Consider the following 22,784-nt stretch of genomic DNA (forward strand, 5'->3'; position numbering starts at 1 on the left):
GAAAAAATATGTCAACATTTTGGTCGTTGATAAAATTAACTATTTCTGTGCTCTTTTCCGGTGGTCCAACTGACTGGGCATTGAATAATGCAATGCGCAGAGGTATTTCTTGGATAGTTGACACAAAGATTGACGAATTAATTGGGATTTGAATTAGGTTATCTAAATTAACGGTCGAAAATGTTTTAAATGGTTGTGCCGAAATAAGGGAGATAACTGGAATTCTTCTTCCTGTTCTACGCCGGCCAGCTTTGAAACAACTTTTCTTTTTTCGCTTCTGTTTACGTTTAGGTAATGATGAATGTAGTCCTAGTTCGTTTAGTCTAGAGCACAATGTAGTGTGGAGAGCCAAGGAGTGAACATTTAAAGCAATTAATGAAGGTCCATCGTAGCATAAACGGGTTGACTGGCGAGTATCACGTGATGGCGATTTGTTGAAAAACATTGGAGGAAGACAGCTGAGAAAAAATCTAATTATTCTCGTTTCCAAAACAAGGAGATGAAGAAAAACATACGAATTTAACAGTCAATACATAATTAACTCAATAACGAAGATGAAAACAGGCAACAAGCACAAATATCATGAAAACGGCACTAAAAAACGGAACAGCTGCTTCAAGCCGGTTAAGCGATAGCGGCCATCTTGTTTCATCCAATACCAAAAGGATTTAAATAACGTAAAAGCCATGCATAAAAGCGTGCCAGTTCTTACAGTTCCAAATGTCGGCGAATAACTTAAAGTGTCTGTTGATTCCAGTGATGTTGTGGTTGGAGCAGTATTCCTTTAAAATGACGAAAATAGATTTTTATCAGTCATTGTGCTAATTTTTTTCTTCAGAAATTAAATAGGCACCAAAGAAATAAATCAACAGTCGAGAAAGAATGTTTGGCTTTGTTATTGGCCTTATAGCATTTAGAAGTTTACATTGGTTCAGTTCCTTCTTCGATTATTGTGTTTAGTGACCACAATCCCCTTATTTGCATCGGCAAGAAAGAAAATACAAAAAAGACTACTAAGCTGGAGTTTGTTGTTACAGGAATATACTATTGACATCAGGTGCATCAAGGTGAAATATAATTTAATAGCAGATGCACTTTCCCGTGTATAAAAATGTGTTATTTCATGTACACTGTGTATACTCATAAGAGTTTTTTGAATGTCTTTTAAAACTCATAATATAAATAATCTATAGTAAAAAGAAAGCCTTATTATATAAATCTTTCCTTTTCTTTATGGGGTAAGTGTGGTGTATATTTGATTTAATTTACATTTGATTTAATTTAATGATTTGTTAGTTTTAATTTTTTATTATTCTAATATATACTATTGTAATGTAATTTTATTTACTAGAATTTGACATTTTCCAGAAATTATTTTTTGACCTTACTGTTTTTTCGTATACACCTAATATTAGAACTTTGTATCTTAATGTTAACCTAGTTCCTGACTTTGATACAGAATTAGTAAGAGCTGAAGTAAACAACTTCTTTTTAATGTTTTTTATTCATTCTTATCGTCTGGATTATAGAGTGAAATTGAGGCTGTACTGGGAGTTCGTGATGTATAGCTTCTATCTAGTTCTAGAAAGTGATCACGTGACCCTCATACGGGAATCTGTTTTGCATCTTAAATTAGTGTATAGCCTTTGTCTATAGAGAATTTAGCCAGTTGGGTTTTAAACACTTCGACGTCAAGGTGGTACTTTTTGGTTCTATTGTGATTTTTTCTTCAAATTATTTGGATTCTACGAGATTAATTCTTTCCCATGGGAATATTTAAGTGCTTGTAGCAAATTCTTGGACAAATACGTTTATTAAAATTGTATTCTGAATCCAAACCTGGAATATTTTTTTGTTCAATAAAGAAATGCTGATACATCATTGCTATACTGACTATACGTCGTCGCCTTCCATTTTGGATTTTTGTCGGGACTAGAGCGCAGGTTCATTAGAACATTTTAATACTGGAACTTTGGGGCCCCGAGCGGCCGAGTGGTCTAAAGCGCTCACCATTATGGATCGCTGCCACCTCACCTTTGTCTGCGTGGGTTCGAGTCTTGGATTCGGCTCATGTGGTTATGTGAGAAATATTACCAGTAGCTTCTCATGGGTCGGTGGTTCTTTCCGGGTTCTTTCCGGGGTTTTCCCGGCTTCTTCTTCCACCACTTATATTACACTCAGGCAGTATAGTTTTGTCAAATAATCGATGTAAACTGTGCTGTTCTAAACATTACAATTACCAAGATGGGCTCTACCCACTTATTTGTTAAATCGGAACCAACTGAATAATTTGAGCATCAGGAATAGAAGCAGCACAATGGGGCAGAATGAATGCGGCTTCGTATAGTGGTTTCCAAGAAGTTTCCATATAGTGATTTCCAAGAAGTTTCCATATAGTGATTTCCAAGAAGTCTCCATATAGTGATTTCCAAGAAGTACAGGTACAAAATGAGAATATCAAACATATTTACACAATGACACAAGCCTTATAAAGCTACATTTTACTTCTTCCACTGGAGACAATAAGGAACTATCTCTCTCTCTCTCTCTCTCTCTCTCTCTCTCTCTCTCACACACACACACACACACGCACTAAACATAATCAGATGAAAACCATTATAAAAGAATGCAAATGATAGATCTTATTTGGCGTTGGGGTCCGAATAGCAACTATTTATTAAAAATCCCCAAAGAATATTCGTATATCAGAATGAGAAATTCATATCGAATATTCTTAGTTAATGGTAAGATTGCATCTTAAATGTTGTTGAGGAAAGAAGAACTAAGAGAACGTTAAATGTAACTATATAGCAGCACAATAATGTTAAGATAACTTTCTCATTTTATTTAGTTTTGTGTGTCAGGTGACGAGTGTTGTATTGTAATGTACATGCCTGTACGATAAACGATAACTGGATGAAATAATGAATATGTATATCTTAATTTGCTAATTTTACGTATCCCTCTCTCTCTCTCTCTCTGATCAGAATACCGATACGTTATGAGTTCTGTCTAACACATGAGCAGACGAATACATTGATTGATAGTGTTGATAAGTGGACACCGAATGATAAAAATAATTTGTGGATTTGTTCGATGACGGTTTTATTGTCTATTATTGCGATCCTTTGTTAAAATAAAGCAAACGAAAAGCCTTTATTCCCATATAAGTAATTGACTTACCGCCTGTAAGCGAGTACGTGCCAAGCTCATAATTTCCGCTGCAATTACAGTATGGCGGAGTTCTGGTGTGGTTTCTGAATGTGTCTGCAAAATGATAAATATGTTTACAAAAGACAAGATGCGGCAGCATTTTGGGTTACACCGTTCAATTAACTTTTGATTTCAAACGACCAGTGCAGAACATGCTTCAAATTACTATGCTAATTGAGCCAGTTCGCTGCTATTGCAAGCTTCTGAAGTCTGTAAAATCACCTAATTAATATTGCTTCTTTGACTGTCGCTGGAGATTTTCTAGACCGTTAATAATGTTATTTGAATATAACAGAAAAAGTAGCATTCGAACTAAAGACTAACATAAAATCTTCGTTGGGCATTCTGCATTTGGGTAGAATAACACCAGACGAATCTTTTATGTGGTTTCGATGAGGCCACTTGATTTGAACATTTCAGTAACTTTATTTTCACGTAACTATTAACATAATCTGCAAATTAAATTAAAATGATCGTTTTATAGTTATGTTGAATTTAGTGTCTAATATAAACAAAATAGCTTTAGTGCTTCTTAACGTATAACTAATGAACTGGACTTCAACAAAATATATTAGAATAAAAAATACATAAGGAACTTAATTAGCTTCGTATAGTTATGAACAACACAAAGGGAGATAATTATAATTATACGTAAGCACCGTAAATAATTGCCAATCATACTATGCATTTAAATAAAATTAATTTAATATAGGGAAACAAGAAATATGCATTGACCATTTATGAGAAAAGAGTTTAATTTTACCGTTTCAGATGACACAGAGTGCAAGGAAAGTTGAATATATTCGGGCAGCTGGTCAGTTGTAAAGAGTGCAAATACAAATAATATTTTAACATTGTTTTGAATTTCTAAAAATGATCGTTGAATTGTAAAATATCTCATATTAACCGTAGGTGCACCCGAGTGAAAGGCTTTCTCCAAATCTATTTACCGTGCAAGTATCCGATTAGATTAGAGTAAAAAATAGCATATCAATGTTGATGGGTTTGAGTATACTTCCAAAGCAATAATCTGAGTGGGTATCGTGTATGCAAGTTTTTACATTATGTTACCTTTCTCGAATTTATGTATTTAGAAGAAGAAAAAAATACCCAAATTAATTTAAAATAACCTATTTACGAATGAACTAATAATTTATATGTAAAATTGCATAATAAGTTAAAAAGATCACGGAAGCTACGCTTATAGATGAGTGTGGCAAATCAATCCATGAGTTTGGACCTTATATTTGTGACCGTTGGCATCACACGACACTCAAATTTAGAACAATGTGTTGGAGAACTGTGTTGGAAGTTTTACTGTACTTTGTACCACAATTAAGGAAATACAAAGAATAACTTTACTGTCATCCTTCGACATTGCTACAGATAAGTAAATAATCAAATTTATTAAGCTGGTGAAAACAATTTTATTCTCCTCAATGTATCACAACACTAACTGAACCAACCAACCCTCCTTTGCATCTCATTATTGACCGTGACAGCATTAATGTGTTCTCTTTGAGTCTTCCTACAGTAGCAATTGGCTAACCAGTGAAGACTGTTTTCTCATAGTACATGGAAAGCAGCGTTAAAGCTTAAGTAAAAAGTACATTTCTGTTCTAAGTCAGGCCTTTAATATTGACGTCGGATAACAAAGCCAACACGTGTTATACCGCGTTCAGGTGAATAGTTAACTATTACCATGAAAGATAATTATATATTACGCTGATTCCTTTGTATATGCTGATTCCGAGTTTGTGGTGAGCATATGAAAGCTAGGATTGGTGCATCTGGGTGTATAGCTAATGAATTAGATGCCATTAAAACGTAAAAAGGAGGAAATATGTAAGGAACTTAATTAGGTTAGCATAAAGGAAAAATTCCATGATAACATTTGCTTTTAATAAGTAAACACCATCGATGAATTCAGAGTTAATTACTTTATGCATGTAAATAAATCAATTATTAGATTATGTTCGGTACAAATGCATATACATTTATCAAATGAATGCATATATTTGAATGTATTTGAAACGTTATTTGGATGAAAACAGAACTTAATGTCATTACTACTATTATACCATGGTTTATTCACCCCTTGGGTACTGTTACAGTGAGAAACTGTTACAGTGAGAAAAGGACACTAATCTGAAGGGGCCATAAAATCGTTCTAGGCAATGAAAATATAAATGGAGCAATGCCTAGTTTATCTTGACAAGAATTATAAACTTATGCATTTTTTAACTATCTTCTAAAAAAACGTGAATGATTTACCTATTAAAGATACATACATTCAGCTATGTAAAGGCAAGCAATTGAGATATGGTCAATTACTTTCCCATTTTCAAGTGCCGTGAGAAACACAGGTAAGTGTCTAAAATTTAAGCCGATCTGATAAGTCCATTTGTCTGCGTGAATTGAATGATTTAATGAACAGGTAAGATCACACACCCAAAACCGTTCATCGGTATCAGCAAAGGTTTTGGGTGTTGATGTATTGGACAAATGGCTTTGTTACCTTCAAAGTCCCACTGGCTTTCTTCCAAACGACAGCAAATGAGGACGAGTTAATAAAACAAAAACAAATACTTACGGCCGAGCTCTTGAATAGCCTGTGACATGCATTGTCGACCATATGCCCCATGTCTGAACATTCTGTCCAAAATCGTCCAGACTGAAACAGAATGTTGAGAAATTTGTTCGTGACAGTTATCAGTTATGTGTCCGCTTACAATTCACGATGTATGCCATACTAGTACAAGTTTCAAACTTTGTGTATTATTAGAAGTCTAATAGAATAACGGATTATGTAATTACGTATTTTTAAATCAAGCTGAATATAGTTATTTTATGTATGTATGTATGTATGTATGTATGTATGTATGTCTAAGCTCGCTGCGATATAGACAGGCGGCCGGTGCTGGAGCAGCAACCCACTTGCCGTCGTAAAACATTCCGCACCAGGCTGTGAATTTTACACTGTTAATTTAGGTTGACGTAGTCTGTATACATAGATCTAACACATTGAGCTTTCATGGCTGCTCCAAAGTTCCAGGTCATTGGAAACATATATTTTACTCAGGTCTCACGCTTCATGTTACCTTACAATTCTCAATGAAGTTTTGATTATATATTATCTCCAAATTAACTTCGACAAGGTATGACTAGATTTATCGATCACAGCAGCAATACATACTAAGTTATTTAACAAAAATAGCAGGCTTAAATAATTATTCTTTATTTCAAAGTCAACAGTCTAAAAGGATAATGTGCTGATTAATCGCCTACTCGAAAAATGATTTTGATTGCCAGTGATTAAATCATAATCCAGCTGACTGTGTTTGTAGCTCGACAAGTATGATTTCTCGGTTTCAACATTTCAGCGAAATAATCAGAAATGCGCATTCCATTTGATATTCAGGCATGAATATGCACTTAACATGCTTGCAAGGATCAGAGAAATATATCGTAAGCACAATACAGAGTGCATCAACTATATAGTACATATGAAAACAGCTTTGTATCAAACTTTAATGTGTTTAATGCAAATATGGATGACGTCATATATAGCGGAAATTGTGACTTGACTTGCAACTATGCTTCATATATTCGTGACGTTTTTGGGTTTTGTTCTACAGTATTTTCTCATTCGCTTTAAACGAAGTTCATATTCTCAGTTTCTTTATTTACGCATGTTTAGTTATCGTGAAAGAACAATTCTTCAGAATGGGAAAGATTGTATATTCTTTACAATGCTTGTAGCATCAGATGCTGACAGTTGTCAGTTTTATCTTATAAATGCTGTATTCAATTAATGTTGTCTTAGTAACGTACAATAGTAAGTTTTGAAATAGCATTCCTTAATTTAGATAGCTTAATTCTAGCAGAGCCTCTTATAAAAGAAGAGTCCCGGTGAGATTCGTCTTTCACATATTGACAATATGTGTGTCAGCTTTCCAAGAACATTTGAACACTATGTTGCCGCCACCGACACTGCCACTTGCTTATATATCAGAGAGAGCATATGTCTGTTCACATTTATTAAAAAAGCTAGGGATTAACTATCAAATGTAGTCGATCGCCCCTTTTCTCCATTCTGAAGTTAGACTGCCTTTGGGAAAATTGCCTCCATATCGTAATCTGACTGGCTTTGAGACATTGGAAAAACTTGAAAGTGGTTGACAAGCGGATTGTAACACCTAACTAATCACCAGTTGCCATATTGGTAATATCAAGAATTTATAGAACCGATGTAACCCTGCCCACTGCAAACCTTTTCTATAAAACCATTTAAAATCGTTTTCTTCTTTATTTTGGTTTCTGTAAAAGACATATTTTGGGAAATTTATCATAGTTTTGATGACAAATAAGTAATTTACAAATACATTTAATTCATATATGTTCATCCATTTTATATTGTACAAACTATCCAAGTGCCTGGTCATTAGGGCAGCATACATCCTTTTAGTTAGAAAATCTTGGTACAATAGGTGTCGTAACATAACCAATTAATGTTTCCCGACATAATATTAGAAAGTTGATGATTATACTTTTAATGAAAACAGCAGGTGAACGACAGTTGGTGGTAGATAGGTGAATTCGTGTCATTACATCTTGATGAGTCAGCCAGATTGAGGTACTTTGCACAAAGACGCAAACGGTTGCCTAATCTGATTGAGGGAAGTGAACCGTCATCGTTCCTAACACGGATGAAACATCTTTAAGAGACATTGTGGCTCCACTTGATGCGGATAAGTAGCTAAACTCCACCCACTAGACCTATGATAATTCTTAGGAAGCCTGTGCTTTCTACCCTTTTATAATAGATGACCGGTTTTAAAGATAGGCCTTTAAGAAATGTGTACAACAAACACTGAACATTCGGTAATCTTTGTCAGTAGTTTTTGATAATGTCTTCACGTGTGTGCATGGACGTGTGTGTGTGTGGTTTTTCAACATGGGGTCGAATATCATTTAGCCGTTTTTTTCATAGTGAACATCGTCGACAAATGGTATAAAATAAAACTCTTCAGATTTCGAGTCACTTATTAACTATTTTCTTGCATTAAAACGCTAAAATATTTGATGTGACTAGCCGACCTGATTAGCCGCGTACAGCGCGTGAGTGTTTGTTGCTTTGTAATTATGCACATCGTAAAGCTATTGAATGACATCGCTATAGAGATGTTTGACAAATATGACGATGAAGGTAAAGCCACATGTAGCTTTTTTTTTTAAACGTTGATACACACGCTTAAACATATTAGTGTCATGGAACAGAGTCACAACAACTTTCCTCCCTTGTCATTTTTTAAAAACACACATAATTCACCCATCTCCTCCATCACCATTCAGAAGTCCCTGTTAAAGCCAATGCCTAAGCTTTCCAACAGAATTTTCAGTCAAAAACATAATAATATATAAACATCATTCATATATAGAGGTCCAACACTCCCATCCAACAACAATCCCTCCAATTATGACCCAAATCCCTGTGTCCAAATATGATTCACACATTGATGTTCTCCCTTTTCACTGAAATTCTTGAGTCAAAACATTTCTCTCACTCTCTCTTGAAAATTATTTTAGTTTGTTTAAAAATATTTTTCGGAAGTTTGCCCATTGTAAATACAGTTTGGAAGGAGTGCTTACCATTTTCGATCTAAAAATATGATAATAGAAAAATTCTAACCCCGTCACGCCGCCCTTTCATTTTTTTACTCAGTTGTCATCATTTCCTACAAGAAGATTTATTTATGATATAAAGTCTGGTGAAATATGTCAATTCTCAATATTTCAAAGAATAATTTTTATAGTTGTATATATGGACAGCTCCAGTGGCCTAGTGGTTACAGCATCCGCCTCGGATGCGGGAGGTCGTGGGTTTGATTCCCGGCCGAGTCATACCAAAGACTTATAAAAAATTGTACTAACAGCTGGCGTTCAGCAATAAGTTGTTAGTGTTAGGACTGGTCGGCGTGGTGTCAGGATAATGTGACTGGGTGGGACATCATGCTACATGTCTGCGGCATGATGCCCCAGTGTTTGACGTTACTACAAATTGCCACACTACATACATCGTAGAGATATAACTGAAAAATTGTTAAAGCTACGTTAAAAATACAAATCACATCACATCACTTGTATATATGGTAAATGAAGCAGTATTTGCTGGCATTTTGCACTTGGTGCAGCTTTCTTTCGAATTATCAGACTCAGGCCGAATACAGTATTCACCTCATGAGGTTTTGCCACGCCATGTATATGTATCAGTATTGCACGAGGTTTTATTCTGCATTTTGTTGTTTTTCCAAATTAAGCTTGTCAATATGTGAAATTTTGAACAACTTAACAGCTTTAAATGGAGTAATGACTATCATATTTGTCCATTACCTCTTCTTGGATTAATATAACTATCTTAAGGAAACATATGGGTGGACACTCGGTAAACACAGTGACCAATCCTTTAATGTTTGGGGTGGGGTGAGGTTAAACAAGAATTTGGGTTATAAATAGCTTGAAAAATTCTTGATCTGATTTATAGCCCACCCCAAGAAACCACAAAACCTATCATACCTATTAAATTAGTTCGAAAAACATAAACTATCTCGAGATTAGTTTAAAAAAAGAAAATTCACGGCTCGAACGAAAACGCAGGCCGACACACACCCTCCACCCTCCGTCCGAAAATTTTATGGATGGTCTCTTAACACTTAAACAACTTGGATATTTAATGAAGGTTTGGTATGTATACTAAATAATTACCCATTCGTTTTACTCGTGTTAACAGGTCAAAATGCATTGTTTCACGTTTGGTGTTATATTTTTGCACTGTTTTTCGCATGCTCTAAAGCACCATGCTCATATTAAACTGTTATATAAACAGTGTCTGAAAGCTGTATGTTCATTTTCCATTATGAGCAGTACATAGAAAGCGCCCTCATCACAACTTTCATACTCAAACTATTATCAGCCGTTACATACCAATGAAGACTATTAACTTTTGGACAAAGATTTTACTAATAAATGCTAAGTATTAGTGCTGTCAAGAATGAATTAACCGGAGTTACTTGTAATATCAGTCAACGGTTAGGATGTCAGTGAAAATATCATTGACGTTCTGGAGTGCAATATTTGTGTCACCCAATATGTTAGGAAAATAATGAACAATCACAAATGCCATATTAGAAAGAAGATCATCACATACTCGCCAGTCCCTAACAATGTTGTCCATTAAATCATATCACAGCTGGGCTGACCATGAACCTGGCTGCACAGAGAAATGCAGGATACCACAGACTCAAACACACTGACAATTTGAATTCAACGAAAACTCTGGACCATGCGTCAGTTTCTTTCCAGTTGGTTTGCCCGGCCACTCTTTTTTAATGGCATACATTTATTATTATTATTATCATTATTATTATTATTGCACCGCATTAGAAGACGCCTGTGGAAAACGATCAATTATCAATAATGTACGGTTTTTATTAGGGGCGACTTTGGGTTCTGATCAGACATTGGTGAGAATTAATTGCTTTCAAATACAGATCCAGTTGGGTAGATTGAGTATACAAAAACACGTTGGATACGCTAGATAAACGCTGATAGAAATTTAATCGTTAGACAGAAGATAGTTTGAAATAGTCGCCGGTTTCTAATCATTCTTAATTTTAACTCGACCATGAATCTTCACCAACTCAGAGTTAAATGGCAGCCTCATTGAGAAGTGTTCTTTTTTGCTGGTATACCTTCCTCGTGTGGGATGTTCATGCATAAGGAGCAGAGAGAGCCATAGGTCGAGGCGAGTATTGTCTGGAAGGTTAGCTTATGTGGTTTTGTTACGGTAGACAGTATACTCGTTGATGTATGAATCAGCTTTTTACGAAAGGCTGAAGGTAATAAACAACGAATTCAGACATCATTTGTGATGGCGTGGCTGCTTCTGGGAATTATTTTGGCGTCCCAGTTTACATTCTTCGAGTATCTATGAGAGTATATAAAATCATCCTGGTTTTGGATCAATCAGTAGGATGTAAGTCAATGTTTTGTCATGTGTCCTGCGCTTTGGACGTCTTTTCATGCCTGGCACAATGTTAGCACATGCAGGTGCTGGATCACAATTAAGTGTTTTTCTCTCGCTTGTTTGCCTCAGCAATATAGTCTGACACATTCATGACAAGAATGCAGTAACCCTTTTTGCTTGTTGACTACACCTTTCTCGCAGTGTTTGTTACATTTTTGTTCTGTTTGTCTCTATAAACTGCTTTTCAAGTTTCGTGAAATTTGTCTTTTGTCATGAATGTTTGTAAGAATTGTTGCCATTTTCATCGCGGACAAGAATGCTTATCTCTCTGTGTCTCTGTCTGTCTGTCTCTCTGTCTCTCTGTCTGTCTGTCTGTCTGTCTCTGTCTCTGTCTCTCTGTCTCTCTCTCTCTCTCTCTCTCTCTCTCTCTCTATATATATATATATATATATATATATATATATATATATATATATATATATATATATATATATATCTATATATCTATATATATCTATCTATCTATCTATCTATCTATCTATCTATATATATATATATATATATATATATATATATATATATATATATATATATATATATATATATATATATATATATATATATATATATATATCTGTGTGTATGTGTGTGCGTGTGTGTGTTACGTTCCATCACCTTCTTTCTCTCCTCTGCAGTCGTCTTTAACTCGAAGGTGAAGTAAATCTGAAGAAATAAAGTAGCAATTATAGGAGCTTAGATAAACTACATGGAAATTGTTGTGAACTTTGTTCTTAATTAAAAGAATAAATATATCAGCAATTGATGATCATTCTGATATGAACAACATTAATTATCATCGTTGGTAAATGTACTCTTCGGTAGCAATATGCAGATTTTTTGAATATGAATCTTACATTATGATAATATTAAACGACATTCTTTCGTTTGGTATTTTATATAAATATACGCTATTATAAAAAGAAGGTTAAAATAAATGATTTTACTTTTCTATGCAAATCAAAGAAGATTTTACAAAAAAGAAAGTTGAAACAAGTGTTTTTACTTTTCGATGTAAATAAAGGAACTTTGTTTGCTTAGTTAACAAAATAAGCACCAGCTAGTACGAGAAATGAAACGCTCATGTAAACGCCACCTTGAAGTATCTCATCATAATACGGGTGTTGAAGTTCTTTAGCTTTTAAGAATTAGATTGAAAATATTATTGATTACCCCTATTTGTTCATTGGTGAAATGGGATCGTCTATGTCATCGTTTTGCCTATCGAAAGCGTGAACTTCGTCGTAATAAACTATAGTGTCTCTAACATCTTTTGCAACACATGAATCAGTAATGAGGCAAACCATGAACAAGGGAAGGTACGATGCAAACTCTGCTGGAAACGGTACACAGGAAAGACGGTAGAGCTGCGAGGGCCTTGGAACAATACGGAAACTGTACAAAAATAGTTTGATTCGGTATGTTGACTCAGTGACAAAGTTACTGCTTGCTATTGGCACGTGTTCGATGCATGCCGTTGTGTTGCGAATTTAGTACATATGTCACTATCATCCAAAGAAATGGCACAAACTTTACACAGATTAAGATGTATGAATAACCGAGGTGCAACATACTACAAGCGAAGATAGCTTTCTACTTTAATTTCCATTTAACGTTAGTTTTTTGCTTTTTACATGCCTCTTTCCTCCTTCCTTTCAATCCGTTTCCATGTTCTTTCTCCTGTGTACATCGATAAATTGATACTTTAATAACTTGATGTTTTCTTATTACGCATGACGTCTTAGCATAATAATAGTAGTAAGTGACAGTTTGGCACGATTACTTTGAGTGTCAGGACATGAAAATTCAAAAGATTGTTCCATCTCCTAAATAGTTACTCACAATGCATAACCCACCAGTTTTTCTTTCTTTCTTTAATCTATTTGAATTAATTCTCAATTGTGTACAGTATGTAAGGACATAATTACTTTATTTGACACAAAATTCAATCGGGGTAACAAAATTTCAAGAACTTCATGCACAAAGACGGAGGAAAACCTTTCTGCACGCGAAGGGACGAACTTGGAATTTGCAAGGTCCATTCTTTTAATTGTTTTGTAACAGGAATTATGCTAATATATGAGTTATATTTCGTTCCCGATCAGGGTTAAAGCGCTGAATTGTCGGTCAGTTTGATAAGCTTTGCTTATAAGAATTACTTATTACATTCTGATAATTATTATGTAGTCAGATATAATGAGTATTTCAATCAGACGCAAGCTTTTTCTAGGCTACTTGCATCCACTGACAACGCACCGGAGCATACTTCCGTTAAAGAACTTAAATCGAATGTGTCTCTGGTCTCATTTGGAGATGAGGATGTTCCGAATAGAAATGCTAGTCGATGAGCGATTACAAGTGTTACCACACATAAGCAATACAATAGGTCGTTGACACGATAAGAAACAACAAGCAAAGCTGGTTGCTAGGACCTTGCAAGTAATTTCTACCTACTTAAAGACTAATATTTACATTTCGAACAATGACCAGTACCAGGATGCTAAATGTTACATATGTCATCCTAAAGCAAAGACACTGATATTGCCAAAGAGTTAAGCAACATCCATCATCATCATGATAACAGAGGCTGAAACTTCAAGTCCGTTTGTTTTTAAATAAACAATCTACATTATTACCTCTGAATTCTTGGAACATGTCGCAAGAATCATCTTCGATATGATTTCTTCCCAAAGCAACGCATTCTCCTAAAAATAAAATATCGTCTGTGATTTAAAGGCAATAGTTAGAATTTATTTACTTTGCTTTGTATTACTCGTTAATCGATAACAATCATATAAACTTTGAAAAATGAATATGGAGAATATTTTTATTGAAAATAATCACTAAATGGGAAGCAGATCAAATTCAAGATGTGAGTTCTTCTAGTGATCAAACAAAACCATATCTTGCCGGAAACTGTGATCGAGAAAAATCTCAGCCATTACATTTACAATAAAGAACCCCCTCCTCCCTAATTTCATCCCCCATAAGAAACTTATAACCCAAAACACATTGTATTCGGGGTGGGTGGGGGAGAAGGTTAATATAAAATGGCACTATCGGAAGAAGACTTGGTAGTAACAAGATATTTTCAATATGACACATCGTCATCTTTCTCCTTTCTTCTTGCTTTCATACTTCATGAGATTATTTTCACTACGACTTTGGTTATTAACATATTTTTGTCCCCATCAAAAGCTTTGTTTATAAGCAAACAGTCCCTCTTTTTTCTAAATATACCATTACAGTCAGGCGTTATTATACCCTGGTGTTGTCCCTAACTAGATCTGTATTATTTGTATCTCACTCATCCTGGAGGTTATCGAAGCACTGAAGAATTTGTACTAAATTCATTCTCTTGACTTCAGCGTAGGCTAACAAAGTACACGGATAATAAGATTCTACCAAGAAACTAAACTTATAACTTATACACTGGATTTAATCAAAAGTATAAAACAAAGAAAATACATGAACTAAGTAAATTACTATAGCAATACCTTGAAAACCAGAAAAGGATGAAATCCACGATGAACACATTGTTTTGATAATTAGGTTTGTGAATAAGATAACAAAGAAAACATGCTTAGTTCAACCAGTTTTAGAAAAATCGCTTACAGTAATAACTCCAGCCATTTCATTGAAACGCATCAGTTTGCAGAAAATTAAGTATAATCGATGCCGGTGTTTGGATAGCTTATTTCCTTGTTAGTACCTAACATAAATACGATAGTTTTTGTGCGTCTGAATTGATAACTACTGTACTGGATTTCATCCAAAGAAGGAAATACCTTGGTACCTTTAAATGGTGTGTCCGAATTCAACAGCTAGAATCATTTCCGAAATGAACGGATATTACTCATTACGCTTTGGTCAATGCACCCACGTTATTTTATCATTCTCATATTCACCACAAATAAGGAAACCGGGACAAAAAGAGTAAAATTTAAAAATGGAATTGCCAAAATACAACCAGTGGAATCTCCTTCTACTCATTGCCTCATTCTACACATTTTAAATGCCTTCATTTTCATACATAATATAAAGTTCAATTGCTACAGCATTGCTGTCCAACCTTTTTTACACCATGAAAAATGTTTTTCTTGAAGCGGAAGGCCGCAGCAGAAAACTGAAAAGCAACGACTATATAGCTGCTCGAGATCTGGCGGGCCATTTAAAATCGCCCGCTGGCCGCGGGTTGGACATCACTGGCATACAGTTTCAAAATAGAGTCCTTATCACGCTTTTCAATTCAACTTAAGCCATAGCAGTTTTGTAGGTGAGGGTTTGAAGACTCCAACATGGAATTTATAGCCCCTGAATCTTATCGGCGACGCTTAGCGGAAAGGTATATAGGATAGTTACAACGGTAGCAGGGCACTAATCATCCCTTAACCGTCAGAGACAAAAATCAAATTCTCAATCTGACACACACTCACAATATTTCTTTCAAAAAATTAAACAGAAGTGGCATTATGTTTCTTTCTCTTGCTTCTACAGAAATACTCTATAGCATCGTGTTACGCAAACTTTACAGAGTCTGATTGATGGAATAAAGTCTATTTGAATTTCGTCTAAGTTTATAATCAGCTTTAAATCAATCATAAGGCGTAACGGTATCTTGATTATGAAATCTTCATAATCGGCAGAAGTTCTATAAGTGACTGTCTACTACGTGGGAAAATGACTTTGATTTTCTTTTTTACCTGTTAACACTACGGCGAGTACAGAGACCAACAGTATCAGCATTATTCCAATCTGAAGAAAACGATTGATACAGAAAATTTAAATATCCAGCTTCCATCGACATAGCAAATAACATCCTTTTGTCTTTGTGTTTCATTTGTGTAAATTACTTTATGGCCATTTGTAGAAAATGATTAAATCAAGCCGCTTTGTTTTTTTATTTGATTTATAATCTTAACAATACAGCTTGTTCTGTAATTGTTAATGTTATTACTGCAAGGAACCTAGAGAATATTAATAATGCCTCAAGTACTTTTGACATCAAAAATATCTTACCTGTCAAAAAGACAAGATTTGCTTCTAATATTAGTGTTTTATACAGATAATTCTATTTTGCTCAATCGTTTTCATCCCCCTTTTTTGTCCACTAATGACTGGTACATCTTTCTCAATGTTTTCTTTAGCATTCTTAGATGTATTGGTTTGTCTGTATGTTAATATGGTTTCATTTGCTTTTGCAACTACTACTGCCTTTTGCTGCGGTTACATCCATTGCATCTACAGGCGTAACTATCGCAACGTTTCTACATCTACAAATGCAATGCAATTCCAATGACAGCTAAAATCACAGTGTAATTCTAATGACAGATATAATCGCGTTGTATTAAGCATTACAACAAAAATTATGTTTTCACTTCTTCTGTAATTTTTAAAGCTAAATCAGCGAGCATTGTTACTAGTGTATATATTGCTGAAATATGTTCCCCTGAATACCAGTAATCATGTCAGTTGATTTACAAAACTTAGAATTGATCTAAATATAGTCAAGATACGTGTAATGCTTTCATAAATAGTTCAAACAAGTGCAAAACTTTCGTGTATGAACATTATTTCCAGTTATACCAGTCTCAATATACATGCCGTATAAACATCCATATAAATGATGTAATGTTGTGTGACGTTAGATGAACAAGACTTGTAAAGCTGCTTACCTTAGTTAAAAATACGAAAATCGTTTGATCTAGATTATCCGTTTTCTTTGTCTGTTTGCGTCAATAGCCGTAACCTTTGAGTTGATATCTATTCTTATCTGTTGTATATGTATCGAAATATTGACCTTATATGATTACAAGCACGAACGTACAGAACACAGAGGTCATTATAGTCCAGTAATTGAAATAAAATGATGCATATCACCATTATAATCAGGATTCCAAAAAACAAAACAGCAGAAAAGTGTTTCACTGACATCGAGTCATACGTTGATAGGATTAGGTTTAGAGACGTTTTGCCTTTAATACATATTCTTTCAATTGTCATGGTATCATAAAGGCTAACATTTTCTCCACAGAAGCCATATCTACCTTACACGTACTTTCATTCGCCTACTGTTTCCTTTTGACTTAATTTGTAAGAATTATTTCGGCATGGTTTTGGCTGTATTCTGACCCTGAACAAGTTCTTTTGTTATTGTTTAGCAGTATTGGTGACCTAGTGGGACGTCATTGCTCCAGCCAAAGTGTACCCCAACTTGTACCATCGTCGCTAAGTATGTGTCACTGTTATCGGATCATTAACTCTCCATATTTAGATATTTTACCTACGCCGACTAGTTGGGCAGATACGCATGTACATATGTTAAGAATCTAACAAAATAATTTCAAACATTTATCCCCCTTTTCAGTATTCTATTGTCATGACTTACTAAAGTCAGTCTAATATATGTCTTGTCTGAAATTTGCAAAACCTTGTTAACATCTGTTTTGCAGATCGCAAAATTGTTTATTCACATTGAAGTACTTCCGTTGTCAATTTTTTAGTTCGTAGGCTTGTAGTTCTTGCATTTTATCAAGATCTTCAATTTCGGAGACAGTGAATCTAGCATGCTTTATACAATTCCATAATACCTAAATGGAATTGGTTGGTTTTTAAAAAACATCAGAAGTCATGAATTTTTAAGGTTTAATCAAGTGTACTTGGTTTAATAAAAGCTAGATGACATACATAAGGGGGCACAATATATAGCCTAAATAAAACGACAAACTTGAACTCACCGTGATTTAGCTTACTATGCCCATTTTAGAACGTAGACAAAACCGTGTTTTGGATCAACCAATATTTCGTCGAAACATACCTTTCCTCGGTATTTAGTTTGGGTCGCCACATCTTCACAAAACACAAGTTTGAAACATTCAATAGTATTATTATGAGCGTGCAGAGTGCAAAGAATTTCACAACCAAAGTATAACAAATATAAATGAAATCTGGTTGTAAATTATTTGTCCATATGACCTTTATACCCAAAAGGATATGAAACTATGTTATCAACTATCCGAGTAACTTTATCGTAATCACAAGCAGCATCAGCATATAAAAAGGAGAAGAAAAAATGAAAATTTGTGACTGAAAGAATTACTCGAAGTGTAAAGACATGTTTGAGTGAAGACAGCATGTCCCTGATTCAAGTGATGAGCGGTAACCAGAATAAAATCTTTTGCAGCTAGAAGATGTTTGTCTAAATTGTAAGTGGTCATGGCATGCTCCTGCTTTAGACGCCATAAGTGCATTTTTTGAGCTAGCGGATTATTATCTGTTAGTGGCCACATAGAAAAATAGATGTAAACCATGTGTTGGTTGTATAAAAAACTATAATTTTGGAAACAGATCGTTTAGGCCTTGTTGATAAATTAAGTCTTATCCATGTAAATTGTTAATAGCGTTTGAGGAATAGATCGGATGTATCATGAGAGGGAGGTACTTATTACATGTGGGATTTCAACCATTTGAAATGCACGAGAGGCAGTAAACAAAATAATGCTCTTCGGGCTTCCTATTGTTCAACAGCAAGATACGACCCATATATTAGTGTTTTCGATGGCAAAGATGTTACGTACCAATCACGTTTACAAGTTAAAGCCAGAATATTACCGTCATTGGAAAATGATACTGACTTGTTTGCTTCTGTTCATACTCTCAAACGAGGCTGGAACTACTTTTTATCTCGCGGTTTCCTGATTACAATAGCCGAGTCAAAATCTCTAGCGCAGCATCCCATGATATACCAAAGGAAATGGGTAACATGCTCTGTTCAAGGTTTGTATTATCAAGTACTAACCATTTGTCCAAGTTGTAAATAAGTGTCAAATTAATGATGCTATCTCCATGCCATGTCCCCTTCGGAGGTTACCATAATGTCCCTCCTGAAGCATGTCAAAAGCTATTACCCTGACTTCGGAGAGAAACGTTGAGGATCACTTAGCAGGTCCTATCGTCCCTTGATTTAAATCTGACAAATGCGCAATACTTTTAAGTCATATATATGAGACTGCCCCCTCTCCAACCTCCCTCCCTTTCTGGCTCCTATGAATAATATAACAGTCAGGTATTTTTGCCACTATTACAGGAACAAAAATGAGTGACTATTTCTTTTGTTTTCTTTTAAGATTTCATTTATAAAACTATGATATTCATGCTCATAGCAGCTGATCAGAATGTAGTCATTTTACGATTTAAGATGGACTGTTAAGAAATTTCTTTTGATTGTCAGGCATGCATTAGGATTTTGATATGATATCTGAACATTGGTTGGTTGGTTACAAACATATCATGATCACGTTAATTCGATATTAATTGCAATTGATTAAATCAATAACAACAATATCTAAATCTATGCCAAAACAGAGGGCAATATATACTCGATAAAATAGATTGGTACTTCATTCGTGGGAACTGTCACACAGGTTCTAATTGAAATCTCTGCCCACCTTTATATAGTCAATTATAGCCATACTAGTACATTTTCATGCCACATGTATTTCAGCTTTACTCACCAATCTCATTAGGTTTGCTGGCGAACAAGGAGTTTAGAAACTTTCAGAAATTGTGTGCTTTGGTATTAAGCAAGGTACACTTTTTCAACCTGATGATTCTACGTCCCAAAACTAAATTTGCCAGACATTCCTTAATTTACATCTTTTATGAGCAGTGATATCCTATTTTTAATACCAGAAATTCTAAATATGAAACTTTGTTTGAAATGGAGAACAGGTTTGAAACATATACTTCTCATAGGATTTTAAAACAAATTTTAAATTAAAAACACAAAAAAATCTTTTAAAAATTTAAAACATGAAGTGTCACTTAAGACGAGTGTTAGCTTTGTTATTTGCAGCCTATACAATTTTGTACAAGGCCTGAGAAACACCATAGGTCACTGTGAATCATGAGGCCATGTGCAACATACCTATTCAACAAATGTATACAGATGTACACTAAAGAAACAAACCATCTCTTCCACAGCAGGAAACGATGATAGTTCACTCTGATTCTTGTGGTACAATGAATTATACTTCTTCATTTGTGAATACACTAGAGAAGCAAGTGCATGATGACAAGACCCTAAAAGGTACCGGTGGTGATGGAATCAGTGTCATATTTTAGATTAAAATTGCAAAGCGGTTCAATAAAAATAAATATAATAGGTGGCACTGTAGTACCAAAATGAAGTTGACTGCGCTACCTTATTGAACAGTGGTCATGGCTTTCTCTGATAAAGACCTAACTGATAGTTTTTTGGATACTATGTTCTAGTATGGTACAATTAAGTGATGTAGGTGATTTCTGTCAGTCACATTAGACACGCTCCTTAACATCACCACCTGATTACACTGAGGTTAATCTTCTTCTTCACCTTTGCTACAAATGCATGACCAGCCTGTTAAGATTTAGTCCAGCACAATCCTGCGCTAAATAATGAGATATAACTTGTCAAATAAATTTGTAACCACATGAAATAAATTCAACTTGACATCGTGACAAATAGAAAGTGAAGTAGTGACAGTTTCTAAAATGGACTACTCATTCAATTCATATATGTGGTTTCCAGAAGTAGCTTCAATAATAATTCAAATACTTAAAATGATTCGAGTGAACAGATACCAACTTGAACCTATTGTCTGACTGGGACCCTTATAAAACTCCAAACATTTAGGCTATTTAGCACGTTGTACTTTCAGAATTCTTTAGTATTTGAGACATCATTTTCAGATAAACAAATACTAGCGAAATTATTCGCGTGTCCGTTATTGTTTTGGGTATTGATCATATATAAATATCACAGTACAATCAACACTACTGAATAAATGGGAATTAATAGATTACTGGTAGAAGAAGGATCACTGATTGTCATGGACTTTATTACAATGTAACCTCAATGTAACGTCCATTTTCAGGGTTATATTTATTTCTAATGAAACATATAATACTCCATCATTGCCAAATAAGAAACACAAACAACAATTCCTTCCTACGATATATGCGGTTGAGTACTGTATATACATTGTAAGGGTACATGACACATACCCATTAAGATTGTTGTATTGGCTAGCACCGCATTAAATTGTTGAATGAGAGGGATACATTCTTCTCTGCTTGGATCATGAATTAAATTCCTATCAGGACCCGTTTATTTAACAGTTAGGAAGGGATGATATTGCAACGTTGACCCAATGTCATATCGGTGAACTGTTCGGAGTGACGTGAACTAGGAAGTTAAGATAAATATAAACCATTTGAAACAATTTCCATACAATACTATTAATTTCTTCAGATTAGTATTTGACTGTAGAGTGACAATTGATTATTGGCGGGAAAAGCCGTAATCATGATTGGCTACATTAAATGAGTGTGTTTATGTGTGTGTGTGTGTGTGTGTGTGTGTGTGTGTGTGTGTGTGTGTGTTTCCAGGCTGATTTCAAAGTCTACGAACAGTTCCCCTCATATAATTAGTCAGTCCAAGTTTTTCTGCCAAGTGGAAGCATTGACACCGGAGAATATAAAGTACTTCTCTCTAACTCGTCTGTTGAATGAGTGTCGGAAAGTTGAGTCAAAAAGAGAGAGAGAGAGAGAGAGAGAGAGAGAGAGAGAGAGAGAGAGAGAGAGAGAGAGAGAGAGAGAGAGAGAGAGAGAGAGAGAGAGAGAGAGAAGAGAGAGAGAGAGATGGAGGGAGAGAGATTCAGCTGCATAATAAAGACGAAACTCGAATAAAGCACAAGGTTAGTCTCGATTGCATGCATGTATATGCATTAATGTAAGCCTGTAATAATTGTTTAATTTATCACCTTCAGAAATAATAGTGGATGTTTTATGATTCATCTTTGTAAGAATGTCATACAATATTCAGTTATATGAATGAGTTCGATGTTGTTGTTTGTATGAACTAGAAATCATCTATTGTAAGATTTCATGCATTGCTTCTGATGCAAATTGTGTGAATATTTTTATTATCTGTCTTTAAGTATTTTTTAATCATTCATCCTGATGATTGATTTTCTGTGTCTGAAAATGTTCGTCAATGAATCGCTAAAAGGCGAGGTAACGTCGTTAGGACAAGAAGTGATACCCATTAATTCGTGTGTAATTAAGTTGTGAATTCTTTGCAACTGAATTAATGGTGTTGCATAAGGAATGCGTGTCGACTGATAGGCTAGCAGCTAAATGTATGGCCACAGCGGGGCGATACTACTGTCAGAAAGGGTAATACTGTCATGTAGTTACAAATGCAGAAGCGGCTAATCTTGTTGGCATCCGTTAGTCCGAGAGACGATGGATGGAACTGCGCCCATGAGAGATATCCCGGTTGGTGGTTGTTCAGCGTCCGAGGCTATAAAATCGGATGGGGGAGTGTCAACCCACGCTGCACTACTGCACTTGAAGGCTGCGTCTGGTGTTGGTTGGAGCTGCTTCTTCTTCCTCTGCGAGCGTCTGTCATCAGCTAACAAGCGTAGCTTGTCCTCTCCGGCTTTCA

The 22,784-nt window shown here is 35.0% G+C and overlaps 1 protein-coding gene across 3 annotated transcripts in view; it reads right to left on the reverse strand.

The window, feature by feature from the left end:
• The window catches only part of LOC149803359 (uncharacterized), a 36,865-nt gene extending 19,813 nt beyond the window's left edge, over positions 1-17,052 (reverse strand). For 2 of the 3 annotated variants that reach the window (XM_089951372.1, XM_089951370.1), the window contains exons 1-6: positions 16,972-17,052; positions 16,000-16,051; positions 13,933-14,001; positions 11,915-11,962; positions 5,807-5,887; positions 3,184-3,267 (exon numbers count right to left, since the gene is read on the reverse strand). In XM_089951372.1, coding sequence (XP_089807498.1) covers positions 3,184-3,267; positions 5,807-5,887; positions 11,915-11,962; positions 13,933-14,001; positions 16,000-16,042 — 325 coding nt within the window. In that variant the 5' untranslated portion in view covers positions 16,043-16,051; positions 16,972-17,052. Of the gene's footprint in view, positions 1-712; positions 783-3,183; positions 3,268-5,806; positions 5,888-11,914; positions 11,963-13,932; positions 14,002-15,999; positions 16,052-16,971 lie in introns of all 3 variants that reach the window. The other variant, XM_089951371.1, reaches the window with a different exon arrangement.
• Positions 17,053-22,784: the final 5,732 nt, after the last annotated feature.

This window comes from Sinohyriopsis cumingii, chromosome 3, assembly GCF_028554795.1.
Source record: "Sinohyriopsis cumingii isolate HCF-2022 chromosome 3, ASM2855479v2, whole genome shotgun sequence".
Taxonomy (NCBI): Eukaryota; Metazoa; Mollusca; class Bivalvia; order Unionida; family Unionidae; genus Sinohyriopsis; species Sinohyriopsis cumingii.